Source organism: Symsagittifera roscoffensis, unplaced genomic scaffold, assembly GCF_963678635.1.
Source record: "Symsagittifera roscoffensis unplaced genomic scaffold, txSymRosc1.1 SCAFFOLD_123, whole genome shotgun sequence".
Classification (NCBI taxonomy): Eukaryota; Metazoa; Xenacoelomorpha; order Acoela; family Convolutidae; genus Symsagittifera; species Symsagittifera roscoffensis.
In genome coordinates this window covers 86,094-99,256 of record NW_026971479.1, presented here as the reverse complement: position 1 = coordinate 99,256, position 13,163 = coordinate 86,094, and the positions used below count along the sequence as shown (strand labels likewise).

Genomic DNA, 13,163 nt, shown 5'->3' with positions numbered 1-13,163 from the left:
GATTGGGGTCAAAGGTGGTATTTACATCATCACCAGGCTATGCAGGCATGCCACCATATCTGCAGTTCTTGTACACGATGTTGATTTTGATAGCAGTGGGCAACGGGCTGCGGATGCTAGTGGAAGCGCATAATCGGGAGCTTGGGCCAGTAAACTTGAGGGGCGTGGGCAGATGTGGCGCAGGCGTGGGCAGATGTGTTTCATGCCCTGAGTGTTTTATACGAGCTCGCAGACATTTTGAGCGTGTTGGGGAGGTGCTTTGTCTCGAGATATCGATTATGGCTAGGCAATGGGGGATGACCACTCCGTGATAAGCCACTTGGCCGCCATTTTGTGTTTTTTGAGCATGTAACTGACAATAACGTTTCCACTAGCAGTGCGATAGCACCTATCAATGGATGGGAAAAACGCAGAAGCAGATAAGCGGTTAGAATCGATGGTGTAACGCCTGACTCAAGAAAGAGGGAGATGACTGTTCCCGACACCAAGACTGGAGAATTTGACAGATAAAACGATGGAAAGTGCACCTCCCCTGATCAAGCAATTATGGGGTATCAACTTGAGATCTCCGAGAAGAGGGAAATGACGGTGGGCACTTTCGGTCAGCGAACGAGATCACTATCGTCGGCTTCTCGAGAGAGCATACGATAGGTGAATTGAAGACCAGAGAAACATACGACATCCTGAGATTCTTGAATTCATGCCGCGAGAAAAAAGTATATGGGTAAAAAATTTTACGCGGGAGACACTTTTTTGAGGCATTTATGCAGGATCTCGTGAGCATCTCAATCAAACTGCTGCTAGCTTTGGATCTGGTGTATTCCAGGTGTCTGTTCAACATGGGTCCTGTGTATATGTTAAGCAGAGGCGTGGAAACCCTGAGAATCGATGGATACTTGACACTAATACTCATGGCGCATGGGAACCTGGCGGCATTCCATCGACTGATGAAATATGGGGAACCCGAATCTTGAGACTTACTCCTATAAGTGTGGTGCAGGGCTAAAGAACCTATTGGTGGCGTTTTTCTTGATACTGAGATGACACTTGACAGGAGAGGAGAACAGAGAAGAGATGAGAGAGGTGAATGGAGGCATACCTCTTCTGACTGACCTATGATTGGCAATGCGTTTTGACCTTCGAGGAATGATCAGAGGGCTAGTGAGGTAGCCATTTGTATCTACGGACTTGCCGTGACATATGCCTTCCCGGATCCACTCGTGACCGCATACCAACATTATGTCGTGTACGTGAGCTTGATCAACATCTTGGATGGTTGGGCGTTGAACTGGTGTAAACAAGAAAACTTCAGGGCCTGGACGAGTGAAACCGCTCTTTTTGGAAAAGTGAAGGACGCAGAGCTGACAGTGCTCAACTTCAGAGTCCAGCTGCAATGAAGAACGCTAGAGAAATCTTCAATTATTCTGGAACCTGAATCCTGTAGCGAAAATCACCAGATAAGTCTTGAGAATTCCATCATTTTCGAAGAGCTTTGAGTTTGCGAAAAAAACTTGAGACAATCCTTGAGCGGGACGTGCTATCTGTTATCATCCATAATTCCCGGAAGTCAGCCGAATGATATTATGAATGAATAACCCAATGGTGGTCCCGTCGGTACATGCTTTAAAGGCTGTGGAGAAACAACAGAATCATTTACACTAAGCTCCCTGTTCATCGGGCATTCGGCGGCAGTGTAATTCCATACGTGTAAAACAAAAATAAATTAATGAATCACTCAAGTCAAAAGATTCTGGGTTCATTGCCTCCCAAATATGAAGTTCGGGAAATGACTAAAGTGCTGGATTTGAGAATAAGGAGCCGATATACGATATCGGAAGAAATATCATGGAAGATGGTCATCTAGCTCTGAAGGATGAATTGTAGTTCAGTTCGAGGAAACATTTGGAACATTATGGAATTGAGGAGGTAGAATTGCATCACGAGGAATGGAAGCTGGACGCAGCGGGAGCCCTGTATGAATCCCTGGCTGTGTATGAAGCAGTGGATCCGGCGATGCCTTCACATCTGTCAGTCGACACTCTTGGATGCAAGATGAGCCTTCCCATGGAGAGCACATTCAAAGACGCATTGGAAAGTAACCAATCTGTAACAGGAGAGAGAGAGAGAGAGTGTGTGTGTATGGATGAAAACCTCTGCGAATCTGAAGAAGAGATGGAGTTGGGGGCTGCACTCAACTAGGAGGGGGCGACCGGGAATTATAGTCCGGGTACTACACGCGAGCTGCTGCAAGACTTGAGCGGTGATATTTGTTTGGACACGGCCACACCACTCTTGGGATCTCCCAGGAAGAATCTGGAGTTGTCACTGGCGATCGAGCTCTCTAGCGTGGGCATGGTACTCTTGACTGATGTGGTGAGGCAAAAGAACACCTTCGAAGGAAATAAGTGGATGTTCTTGAGTAAGTTGAATCAAAAAGAGTGGCGGGATTTCTTGCGCGAGTTCAATCAAAAGGTGTAACGGAAAAATACATTGGAGCAATTCAAAAAAAGAGCCGTGAAAAACCGTAGTAGGAATTGTAAACCTGTCCTGATGGCCACAGGGCTGCATGAAAAGGCGAGAGAGGAGCTGCTCGGCATGATGATTCGCTTGAGGGAAAAGAAGCAGAGTGCCCAGGCTAAATCACTAAAGATAGCTCTACTCTGTGCAAAAAACAACTGAGATTAAAAACTTCCTATTGTTATTCCTAAGGTTGGCGAACGGGGGAGACAGGAGTCAGATGGAAGAGACTTGGATAAAGAAGTGGATTCTGTGATGACTAGGACAATGCCCCGCAGTAAAGGAGTGAAGTCGAGGAAAAGGAAGCGGGAGGCAGGAGAAGAGTGCTGAGGCAAAATCATGTGATGGTAACTCTACTCTGAGTGAGAAAACTGAGAATAAAAAAACTAGGACTGAAATTGATTATAAAAGTATAACTAATATTATTATTAAGGATATTCATATTCGGAAGGACAGCGAACAGAAGAGGCAGGAGTCAGATGAAGGTGACCTGGATAAAGAAGTGGATTCTGTTATGATAATGACAACGCCCCGGAGTAAAGGAATGAGGTCGAGGAATGGAAGCGGGAGGTAGAAGACGAGTGCCGAGGCTAATTATTGTGATGATAGCTCTACTCTGAGTGAGAAAACTGAAGATAAAAAAACTAGGACTGAAATTGTTGAAAAAAGTATAACTAATTTTATGTTTCAGGATACTTATATTCCTAAGGTCAGCGAACAGGGGAGGCAGGCGTCAGATGAAGGGAACCTGGATGAAGAAATGGATTCGGTGATGATTGTGACAACGCCCCGGAGTAAAGGAGTGAGGTCGAGGAAAGGGAAGCGGGAGGTAGGAGAAGAGTGCTGAGGCAAAATATGTGATGATAACTCTACTCTGAGTGAGAAAACTGAGAATAAAAAACTAGGACTGAAATTGATTATAGAAGTATAACTAATATTATTATTAAGGATATTTATATTCCTAAGGTCAGCGAACAGATGAGGCAGGAGTCAGATGAAGGTGACCTGGATAAAGTAGTGGATTCTGTGATGATTTTGACAACGCCCCGGAGTAAAGGAGTGAGGTCGAGGAAATGGAAGCGGAGGTAGAAGAGGAAGGCCGAGGCTAAATATTGTGATGATAGCTCTACTCTGAGTGAGAAAACTGAAGATAAAAAAACTAAGACTGAAATTGTTGAAAAAAGTATAACTAATTTTATGTTTCAGGATACTTATATTCCTAAGGTCAGCGAACAGGGGAGGCAGGCGTCAGATGAAGGGAACCTGGATGAAGAAATGGATTCGGTGATGATTGTGACAACGCCCCGGAGTAAAGGAGTGAGGTCGAGGAAAGGGAAGCGGGAGGTAGGATTAGAGTGCTGAGGCAAATTATGTGATGATAACTCTACTCTGAGTGAGAAAACTGAGAATAAAAAAACATGGACTGAAATTGATTATAGAAGTATAACTAATATTATTATTATGGTTTTTTATATTCCGAAGGTCAGCGAACAGAGGAGGCAGGAGTCAGATGACGGTGACCTGGATAAAGAAGTGGATTCTGTGATGATTGTGACAACGCCCCGGAGTAAAGAAGTGAGGTCAAGGAAATGGAAGTGGGAGGTTGAAGAGGAGTGCCGAGGCTAAAAAATGTGATAATAGCTCTACTCTGAGTGAGAAAACTGAAGATAAAAAAACTAGTACTGAAATTGATGAAAAAATTAAAAATAAGATTATGTTTCAGGATACTTATATTATTAAGGTCAGCGAACAGGGGAGGCAGGAGTCAGATGAAGGGGACCTGGATAAAGAAATGGATTCTGTGATGATTGTGACAACGCCCCGGAGTAAAGGAGTGAGGTCGAGGAAAAGGAAGCGGGAGGTAGGAGAAAAGTGCTGAGGCAAAATCATGTGATGATAACTCTACTCTGAGTGAGAAAATTGAGAATAAAAAAATTAGGACTGAAATGGATTATAAAAGTATAACAAATATTATTATTAAGGATATTTATATTCCTAAGGTCAGCGAACAGAGGAGGCAGGAGTCAGATGACGGTGACCTGGATAACGAAATGGATTCTGCGATGATTGTGACAACGCCCCGGAGTAAAGGAGTGAGGTCGAGGAAATGGAAGCGGGAGGTAGACAACGAGTGCCGAGGCTAATTATTGTGATGATAGCTCTACTCTGAGTGAGAAAACTGAAGGTAAAACTAGGATTTAAATTGATTATAAACGTATAACTAATATTATGATTAAGGCTATTTATATTCCGAAGGTCAGCGATCAGAGGAGGCAGGAGTCAGACGAAGGTGACCAGGATAAAGAAGTGGATTCTGTGATCATTGTGACAACGCCCCGGAGTAAAGGAGTGAGGTCGAGGAAAAGGAAGCGTGAGGTAGATGAGGAGTGCCGAGGCTAAATATTGTGATGATAGCTCTACTCTGAGTGAGAAAGCTGAAGATAAAAAAACTGGGACTGAAATTGATGAAAAAAGTATAACTCATTTTATGTTTCAGGACACTTATATTCCTAAGGTCAGCGAGCAGGGGAGGCAGGAGTCAGATGAAGGGGACCTGGATAAATAAGTAGATTCTGTGATGATTGTGACAACGCCCCGGAAAAAAGAAGTGAGGTCGAGGAAAAGGAAGCGGGAGATAGAAGAAAAGTGCCGAGGCTAAATCATGTGATGATAGCTCTACTCTGAGTGAGAAAACTGAGGATAAAAACTAGGATTTAAATTGATTTTAAATGTATAATTAACGTTATGATTAAGGATAATTTCATTCATAAGGCCAGCGAACAGAGGAGGCAGGAGTCAGATGAAGGCGACCTGGAAAAAGAAGTGGATTCTGTGATGATTGTGACAACGCCCCGGAGTAAAGGAGTGAGGTCGAGTAAATGGAAGCGGGTGGTAGGAGAAGAGTGCCGAGGCTAAATATTGTGATGATAGCTCTACTCTGAGTGAGAAAACTGAAGATAAAAAAACTAGGACTGAAATTGTTGAAAAAAGTATACCTAATATTATGTTTCAGGATACTTACATTCCTAAGGTCAGCGAGCAGGGGAGGCAGGAGTCAGATGAAGGGGACCTGGATAAATAAGTAGATTCTGTGATGATTGTGACAACGCCCCGGAAAAAAGAAGTGAGGTCGAGGAAAAGGAAGCGGGAGATAGAAGAAAAGTGCCGAGGCTAAATCATGTGATGATAGCTCTACTCTGAGTGAGAAACCTGAGGATAAAAACTAGGATTTAAATTGATTTTAAATGTATAATTAACGTTATGATTAAGGATAATTTCATTCATAAGGCCAGCGAACATAGGAGGCAGGAGTCAGATGAAGGTGACCTGGATAAAGAAATGGATTCTGTGTTGATTGTGACAACGCCCCGGAGTAAAGGAGTGAGGACGAGGAAAAGGAAGTGGGAGGTAGGAGAAGAGTGTTGAGGCAAATCATGTGATGGTAACTCTACTCTGAGTGAGAAAACTGAGAATAAAAAAACTAGGACTGAAATTGATTATAAAAGTATAACTAATATTATTATTAAGGATATTTATATTCCGAAGGTCAGCGAACAGAAGAGGCAGGAGTCAGATGAAGGTGACCTGGATAAAGAAGTGGATTCTGTTATGATAATGACAACGCCCCGGAGTAAAGGAATGAGGTCGAGGAAATGGAAGTGGGAGGTAGAAGACGAGTGCCGAGGCTAATTATTGTGATAATAGCTCTACTCTGAGTGAGAAAACTGAAGATAAAATAACTACTACTGAAATTGATGAAAAAATTATAAATAGTATTATGTTTCAGGATACTTATATTATTAAGGTCAGCGAACAGGGGAGGCAGGAGTCAGATGAAGGGGACCTGGATAAATAAATGGATTCTGTGATGATTGTGACAACGCCCCGGAGTAAAGGAGTGAGGTCGAGGAAATGGAAGCGGGAGGTAGAAAACGAGTGCCGAGGCTAATTATTGTGATGATAGCTCTACTCTGAGTGAGAAAACTGAAGGTAAAAACTAGGATTTAAATTGATTGTAAACGTATAACTAATATTATGATTAAGGCTATTTATATTCCGAAGGTCAGCGATCAGAGGAGGCAGGAGTCAGACGAAGGTGACCAGGATAAAGAAGTGGATTCTGTGATCATTGTGACAACGCCCCGGAGTAAAGGAGTGAGGTCGAGGAAAAGGAAGCGGGAGGTAGATGAGGAGTGCCGAGGCTAAATATTGTGATGATAGCTCTACTCTGAGTGAGAAAACTGAAGATAAAAAAACTGGGACTGAAATTGATGAAAAAAGTATAACTCATTTTATGTTTCAGGACACTTATATTCCTAAGGTCAGCGAGCAGGGGAGGCAGGAGTCAGATGAAGGGGACCTGGATAAATAAGTAGATTCTGTGATGATTGTGACAATGCCCCGGAAAAAAGAAGTGAGGTCGAGGAAAATGAAGCGGGAGATAGAAGAAAACTGCCGAGGCTAAATCATGTGATGATAGCTCTACTCTGAGTGGGAAAACTGAGGATAAAAACTAGGATTTAAATTGATTTTAAATATATAATTAACTTTATGATTAAGGATAATTACATTCATAAGGCCAGCGAACAGAGGAGGCAGGAGTCAGATGAAGTTGACCTGGAAAAAGAGGTGGATTCTGTGATGATTGTGACAACGCCCGGGAGTAAAGTAGTGAGGTCGAGTAAATGGAAGCGGGAGGTAGGAGAAGAGTGGCGAGGCTAAATATTGTGATGATAGCTCTACTCTGAGTGAGAAAACTGAAGATAAAAAAACTAGGACTGAAATTGTTGAAAAACCTAATATTATGTTTCAGGATACTTACATTCCTAAGGTCAGCGAACAGGGGAGGCAGGTGTCAGATGAAGGGAACCTGGATAAAGAAATGGATTCTGTGTTGATTGTGACAACGCCCCGGAGTAAAGGAGTCAGGTCGAGGAAAAAGAAGCGGGAGGTAGGAGAAGAGTGCTGAGGTAAATCATGTGATGGTAACTCTACTCTGAGTGAGAAAACTGAGAATAAAAAAACTAGGACTGAAATTGATTATAAAAGTATAACTAATATTATTATTAAGGATATTTATGTTCCGAAGGTCAGCGAACAGAAGAGGCAGGAGTCAGATGAAGGTGACCTGGATAAAGAAGTGGATTCTGTTATGATAATGACAACGCCCCGGAGTAAAGGAATGAGGTCGAGGAAATGGAAGCGGGAGGTAGAAAACGAGTGCTGAGGCAAATCATGTGATGGTAACTCTACTCTGAGTGAGAAAACTGAGAATAAAAAAACTAGGACTGAAATTGATTATAAAAGTATAACTAATATTATTATTAAGGATATTTATATTCCGAAGGTCAGCGAACAGAAGAGGCAGGAGTCAGATGAAGGTGACCTGGATAAAGAAGTGGATTCTGTTATGATAATGAAAACGCCCCGGAGTAAATGAATGAGGTCGAGGAAATGGAAGCGGGAGGTAGAAGACGAGTGCCGAGGCTAATTATTGTGATGATAGCTCTACTCTGAGTGAGAAAACTGAAGATAAAAAAAATTAGGACTGAAATTTTTGAAAAAAGTATAACTAATTTTATGTTTCAGGATACTTATATTCCTAAGGTCAGCGAACAGGGGAGGCAGGCGTCAGACGAAGGGAACCTGGATGAAGAAATGGATTCGGTGATGATTGTGACAACGCCCCGGAGTAAAGGAGTGAAGTCGAGGAAAGGGAAACGGGAGGTAGGAGTAGAGTGCTGAGGCAAATTATGTGATGATACCTCTTCTCTGAGTGAGAAAACTGAGAATAAAAAAACTAGGACTGAAATTGATTATAGAAGTATAACTAATATAATTATTAAGGATTTTTATATTCCGAAGGTCAGCAAACAGAGGAGGCAGGAGTCAGATGACGGTGACCTGGATAAAGAAGTGGATTCTGTGATGATTGTGACAACGCCCCGGAGTAAAGGAGTGAGGTCAAGGAAATGGAAGCGGGAGGTTGAAGAGGAGTGCCGAGGCTAAATAATGTGATGATAGCTCTACTCTGAGTGAGAAAACTGAAGATAAAAAAACTAGAACTGAAATTGATGAAAAACTTATAAATAATATTATGTTTCAGGATACTTATATTATTAAGGTCAGCGAACAGGGGAGGCAGGAGTCAGATGAAGGGGACCTGGATAAAGAAATGGATTCTGTGATGATTGTGACAACGCCCCGGAGTAAAGGAGTGAGGTCGAGGAAAAGGAAGCGTGAGGTAGGAGAAAAGTGCTGAGGCAAATCATGTGATGATAACTCTACTCTGAGTGAGAAAATTGAGAATAAAAAAATTAGGACTGAAATGGATTATAAAAGTATAACAAATATTATTATTAAGGATATTTATATTCCTAAGGTCAGCGAACAGAGGAGGCAGGAGTCAGATGACGGTGACCTGGATAAAGAAATAGATTCTGCGATGATTGTGACAACGTCCCGGAGTAAAGTAGCGAGGTCGAGGAAATGGAAGCGGGAGGTAGAAAACGAGTGCCGAGGCTAATTATTGTGATGATAGCTCTACTCTGAGTGAAAAAAACTGAAGGTAAAAACTAGGATTTAAATTGATTATAAACGTATAACTAATATTATGATTAAGGCTATTTATATTCCGAAGGTCAGCGATAAAAGGAGGCATGAGTCAGACGAAGGTGACCAGGATAAAGAAGTGGACTCTGTGATCATTAGGACAACGCCCCGGAGTAAAGGAGTGAGGTCGAGGAAAAGGAAGCGGGAGGTAGATGAGGAGTGCCGAGGCTAAATATTGTGATGATAGCTCTACTCTGAGTGAGAAAACTGAAGTTAAAAAAACTGGGACTGAAATTGATGAAAAAAGTATAACTCATTTTATGTTTCAGGATACTTATATTCCTAAGGTCAGCGAGCAGGGGAGGCAGGAGTCAGATGAAAGGGACCTGGATAAAGAAATGGATTTTGTGCTGATTGTGACAACGCCCCGGAGTAACGGAGTGAGGTCGAGGAAAAGGAAGCGGAAGGTAGAAGAAGAGTGGCGAAGCTAAATCATGTGATGATAGCTCTACTCTGAGTGAGAAAACAGAGGATAAAAAAACTAGGACTGAATATGATGATAAAAGTATAACTAATATTACGATTAAGGATTTTTATATTCCTGAGGTCAGCAAACAGGGGAGGCAGGAGTCAAATGAAGGGGACCTGATTAAAGAAGTGGATTCTGTGATGATTGTGACAATTCCCCCGAGTAAAGAAGTGAGGTCGAGTTCTTCGGCAGAGGCGGTCTCAGAGAAGAATTTGAAAGAGACGGCTTCATTTGTTCTGGCAAGATGGAAAAACGACAGCCTACAAAAATCAGGCACGGTGACCCGAAAGTTGGCTGAGGTTTTTGATCGAGATGGAAGCCGCCCACAACTTTGAGAAACTGAAAAAAGACTTCACACCCCAGAAGACGAATGCGAGGAGAGAAAACCATCAGTGGACAAAAGTGGGAAGTGGAAAATCGGTTTAAGAATGGATCTCGAGTCGATACCAGGGGAATTGGAAAGCAATTAGCGAGTGACCCCTTAAAAGTGGACCGATGAGAAAATACTGCTCGCCCCTGGTGGATAGCTCTGGAAACTACAAAAGAACAAGAGAGAGAGAGAGAGAGAGAGAGAGAGAGAGCTGTCTGAAGAAACTTGATCGGGGGGGTATCCAGAAAGTGCAGCAATTGGGCTACCCAACACAGGACAGAAGTGAAAAAAGCTTGAATTGAGGAGTCAGCTGGGAGAGAAACTGTTGCTGGGGGTATTTTTGAGAACAAAAATGAGGGGCACTTTCACCGGCAACTACCGTTGATGGGCGTATTCTTTTGTTAGGGACGGCGGGGGCAATGAGTGTTTTACGTGGAGTGTGGCAGGGAGTGGCGCTAGAAACACTGACTTCAAAAGATAAGCTCAAACTGGGCGGCAAAGTCCCTGCACGTGTATCGAATACTGACAAAGCATATTGCTCGAGACAATTCATGGTTTTTTTCAAGGAGGAAAAAATGCCAACTGTTTTCTTGAGATGGATTTTGTCGGTGATATCCGATTACTACTCCAGGCATTCTATCAAAGTGCGGGCGAGAGTTGAATCATTGGAGAAGAGAATCTCGGACCGTCATCCTGAATGAGTATCAGAGTGCTGGGATTGACAAGGGAGATGGGCTCGAGGCCAGTACACGGAGAAAACATGCAAAACTTGACGAGAGGCCGAAGGTTTCTCCAACAAGAAAACTGATGAGAGCCATGAATTGTGTAGTAGCCTGGTTTTAGCTGAAGGACTACACGGAGACCCACGAAGCAAGGTGAAAATCAGTGTGTGTCCCGGCGTGATAGGAATAGCATACAACACTTTTTGGGATTCGGAAGCGGGAGCTGCCTTTTCGAAGTTTGAAGTTGCGGAAGCTGCTGAAAATCTTGACAGAGAAAAATATTCGGACATTGTTTCGACCGAGGGGGAAAAAAACCGAGCCAAGTTGTGCTACTTGAGAAGATGCCAGAGTGTGTCGCGTTTCTGAGGGGAAGGTAGAGCTGAGGCTGGCAGTAAAAGACAACATATTGTCTACGAGCATGGGAATTTTTTTGGAGGCTGCTGAGACCATCGTGCTGCCCATATCCCCAAGGACTAGTTTTCAAAAAGAGAAGTCACGGGGGCGAGTGAGACTTTCATCCGGAAAGGATGAGGATCTTGGGAACTTTAACATGGAAACAAAGCTGATCATGCCTCATCGAGAGGAGTCTTAGGTAGACATGAGCAAGTCGAAACGAAATCATCAAAGAAGATTGAGCCAGTTAGTTTGTCTATAAAAAGCGATCAGAGGTTGGGGACGGGACGGTCTTGCGTCGGAATACAATTTTTTTTCAAAGAAAGGATTTGCCATTTGGTTTAATGATATTACACAGAATGAGCAGAAGGAAGTGCAAATAGTGGATGAGTGTTTACACCCGCATCACGGGGAAAACTAGCGACGGGCACTGGGATTCTTCTCGAGGGACGTGTAGTCCTGAAGTCCACTGGAGATGTTAGAATCAGAGCACCATCTGATGACGGTGTTTGAGCGTGGAATCCTGGCATGGAGTGTTTGCAGATGGTCCAGAAGCATATCAGGGGATAGAAAATCGGCCTTGAGGCAGAGATGGGGTTTTGCCGTGAGCGAGGGCCTAAGATCTACCATTGAATGCAAAGTCTTTGGTGGGATCAGTCATGGCGAACCTGTGTGGAAGTCATTATCTGTTACACATAGCGATGGGTGGAAGCCTCTAGTCAAAGGGTTGCAGATCGACAACGCTTTCTCAGTGCTGAAGTGTGTGCGCCCTGGCGCTGATGTCACATCATTCACATCGGTCGCGATCTCACGTTAGAAACAAAGTGAGATCGCGAAGACGGACGAATAATGATCAAGATTGTGGACGAGATTGATGTGAAGATGATTTTAGTTTGAACTTTTGCTCGAGACTTTCTGGAGAACGCAACATCCGGAGCATCAACTTGAGGCATGGTGAATGCCCGTGTCCGGTATCAAAACCTCTGCTTGATATGGGATATCGAGGAAATTAAGTCGATAGGGTTACCCGACTATCAGCAAAAAAATCACTCCTCTTCGTAGTAAGCGCGATATTGGCGCTATGATAGGAGAATGTAATGAATTATCGGGGAGTCGAAGTTACCAACAGTGAATACGTTACATTTCCATTGAATAGAGCGGGAGGCTTGAGTTTGTTTTAGGACTGCGTGCAAAAATGTTCGCTGTACACATGGAGGTGAAGCACGTCCCTGGGGGTCGCATACGATGCCTTCTCACGGTTTTCGAGCAGCACTGACATCTTTGTTCACAGAGAATCCAAATTGAATTGCAAGAGCGAACGAGGACCATTGCAAGAGCTAAGGGAGTGGGTGCGAGCCCTATGAACAGCTGAATGCATGGGAGTAGATCGTGATCAGTTCCGATGTTGAAGAGTAAACTGATGAGGCAAAATCACGGGGTCGATTGCGTCCTGTACTCAGTACCTCGAAGGACAGGGGGGCATTGATTTGAGGGCACGGAAAAAGAAAATTAAGCGTAAAAATAATTGTTATTAATATATTAAGTTTATTCACAGAAACCAAAAATTCTGCATGACAATTTTCAGATTGGTTAGAACAAAAAGAAATTTTCAAGGATAGCTTATAAGCTGAAATTCAAGATGAAGATTGGGTGCAGATCTTGATTGTTGTTTAGCTATAATGTGACAATTTTTAAATGGCTATGAAATTAGGGGATGTAGATAAATTTGAATCTGCTCCAAACTTCTGTGAATGACCAATGTCCGCTGTATCTTGAGGACACACTCATCAATCTGGAGGGCTCACTGAAATGACGACGACGCATGACGAGGACATCGATTTTGAGTCCGGGGAGTATGAGATAGTCGGTCATGTTTGTAAAAGTGACCTTGAGTTAGAAGTCTATTCTTGATTTTGGGGGATGAAAGTTGTTCTTTTTTTAATTTTGTTTTGAGGCCTATCATGCTCAAGTTTTCTCGCGACAACTGAAAATACGGAAATCAAGTTCAGAAGATTCCAATTAGAATTGCTGGAAGGTCGCTAGAGAAATACGAGAGTAAAAATTGCTTTTCGCCTTTTCC

At 43.0% G+C, this 13,163-nt stretch overlaps 1 protein-coding gene across 1 annotated transcript in view; it reads left to right on the top strand.

The window, feature by feature from the left end:
• The first annotated feature begins 2,550 nt into the window (after positions 1-2,550).
• LOC134856463 (trichohyalin-like) overlaps positions 2,551-13,163 on the top strand; it is an 11,462-nt gene continuing 849 nt past the window's right edge. Inside the window, exons 1-26 of the mRNA XM_063872734.1 lie at positions 2,551-2,634; positions 2,951-3,028; positions 3,209-3,346; positions 3,724-3,861; positions 4,000-4,092; positions 4,241-4,378; positions 4,518-4,637; positions 4,756-4,893; positions 5,015-5,032; positions 5,272-5,409; positions 5,531-5,548; positions 5,788-5,925; positions 6,046-6,183; positions 6,562-6,699; positions 6,821-6,838; positions 7,078-7,215; positions 7,331-7,468; positions 7,589-7,726; positions 7,847-7,924; positions 8,107-8,244; positions 8,624-8,761; positions 8,900-9,019; positions 9,140-9,277; positions 9,399-9,536; positions 9,658-9,887; positions 11,627-11,895. Of these exons, the coding sequence (XP_063728804.1) occupies positions 2,551-2,634; positions 2,951-3,028; positions 3,209-3,346; positions 3,724-3,861; positions 4,000-4,092; positions 4,241-4,378; positions 4,518-4,637; positions 4,756-4,893; positions 5,015-5,032; positions 5,272-5,409; positions 5,531-5,548; positions 5,788-5,925; positions 6,046-6,183; positions 6,562-6,699; positions 6,821-6,838; positions 7,078-7,215; positions 7,331-7,468; positions 7,589-7,726; positions 7,847-7,924; positions 8,107-8,244; positions 8,624-8,761; positions 8,900-9,019; positions 9,140-9,277; positions 9,399-9,536; positions 9,658-9,887; positions 11,627-11,895 (3,196 nt within the window). The remainder of the gene's footprint in view (positions 2,635-2,950; positions 3,029-3,208; positions 3,347-3,723; positions 3,862-3,999; positions 4,093-4,240; positions 4,379-4,517; positions 4,638-4,755; positions 4,894-5,014; positions 5,033-5,271; positions 5,410-5,530; positions 5,549-5,787; positions 5,926-6,045; positions 6,184-6,561; positions 6,700-6,820; positions 6,839-7,077; positions 7,216-7,330; positions 7,469-7,588; positions 7,727-7,846; positions 7,925-8,106; positions 8,245-8,623; positions 8,762-8,899; positions 9,020-9,139; positions 9,278-9,398; positions 9,537-9,657; positions 9,888-11,626; positions 11,896-13,163) is intronic.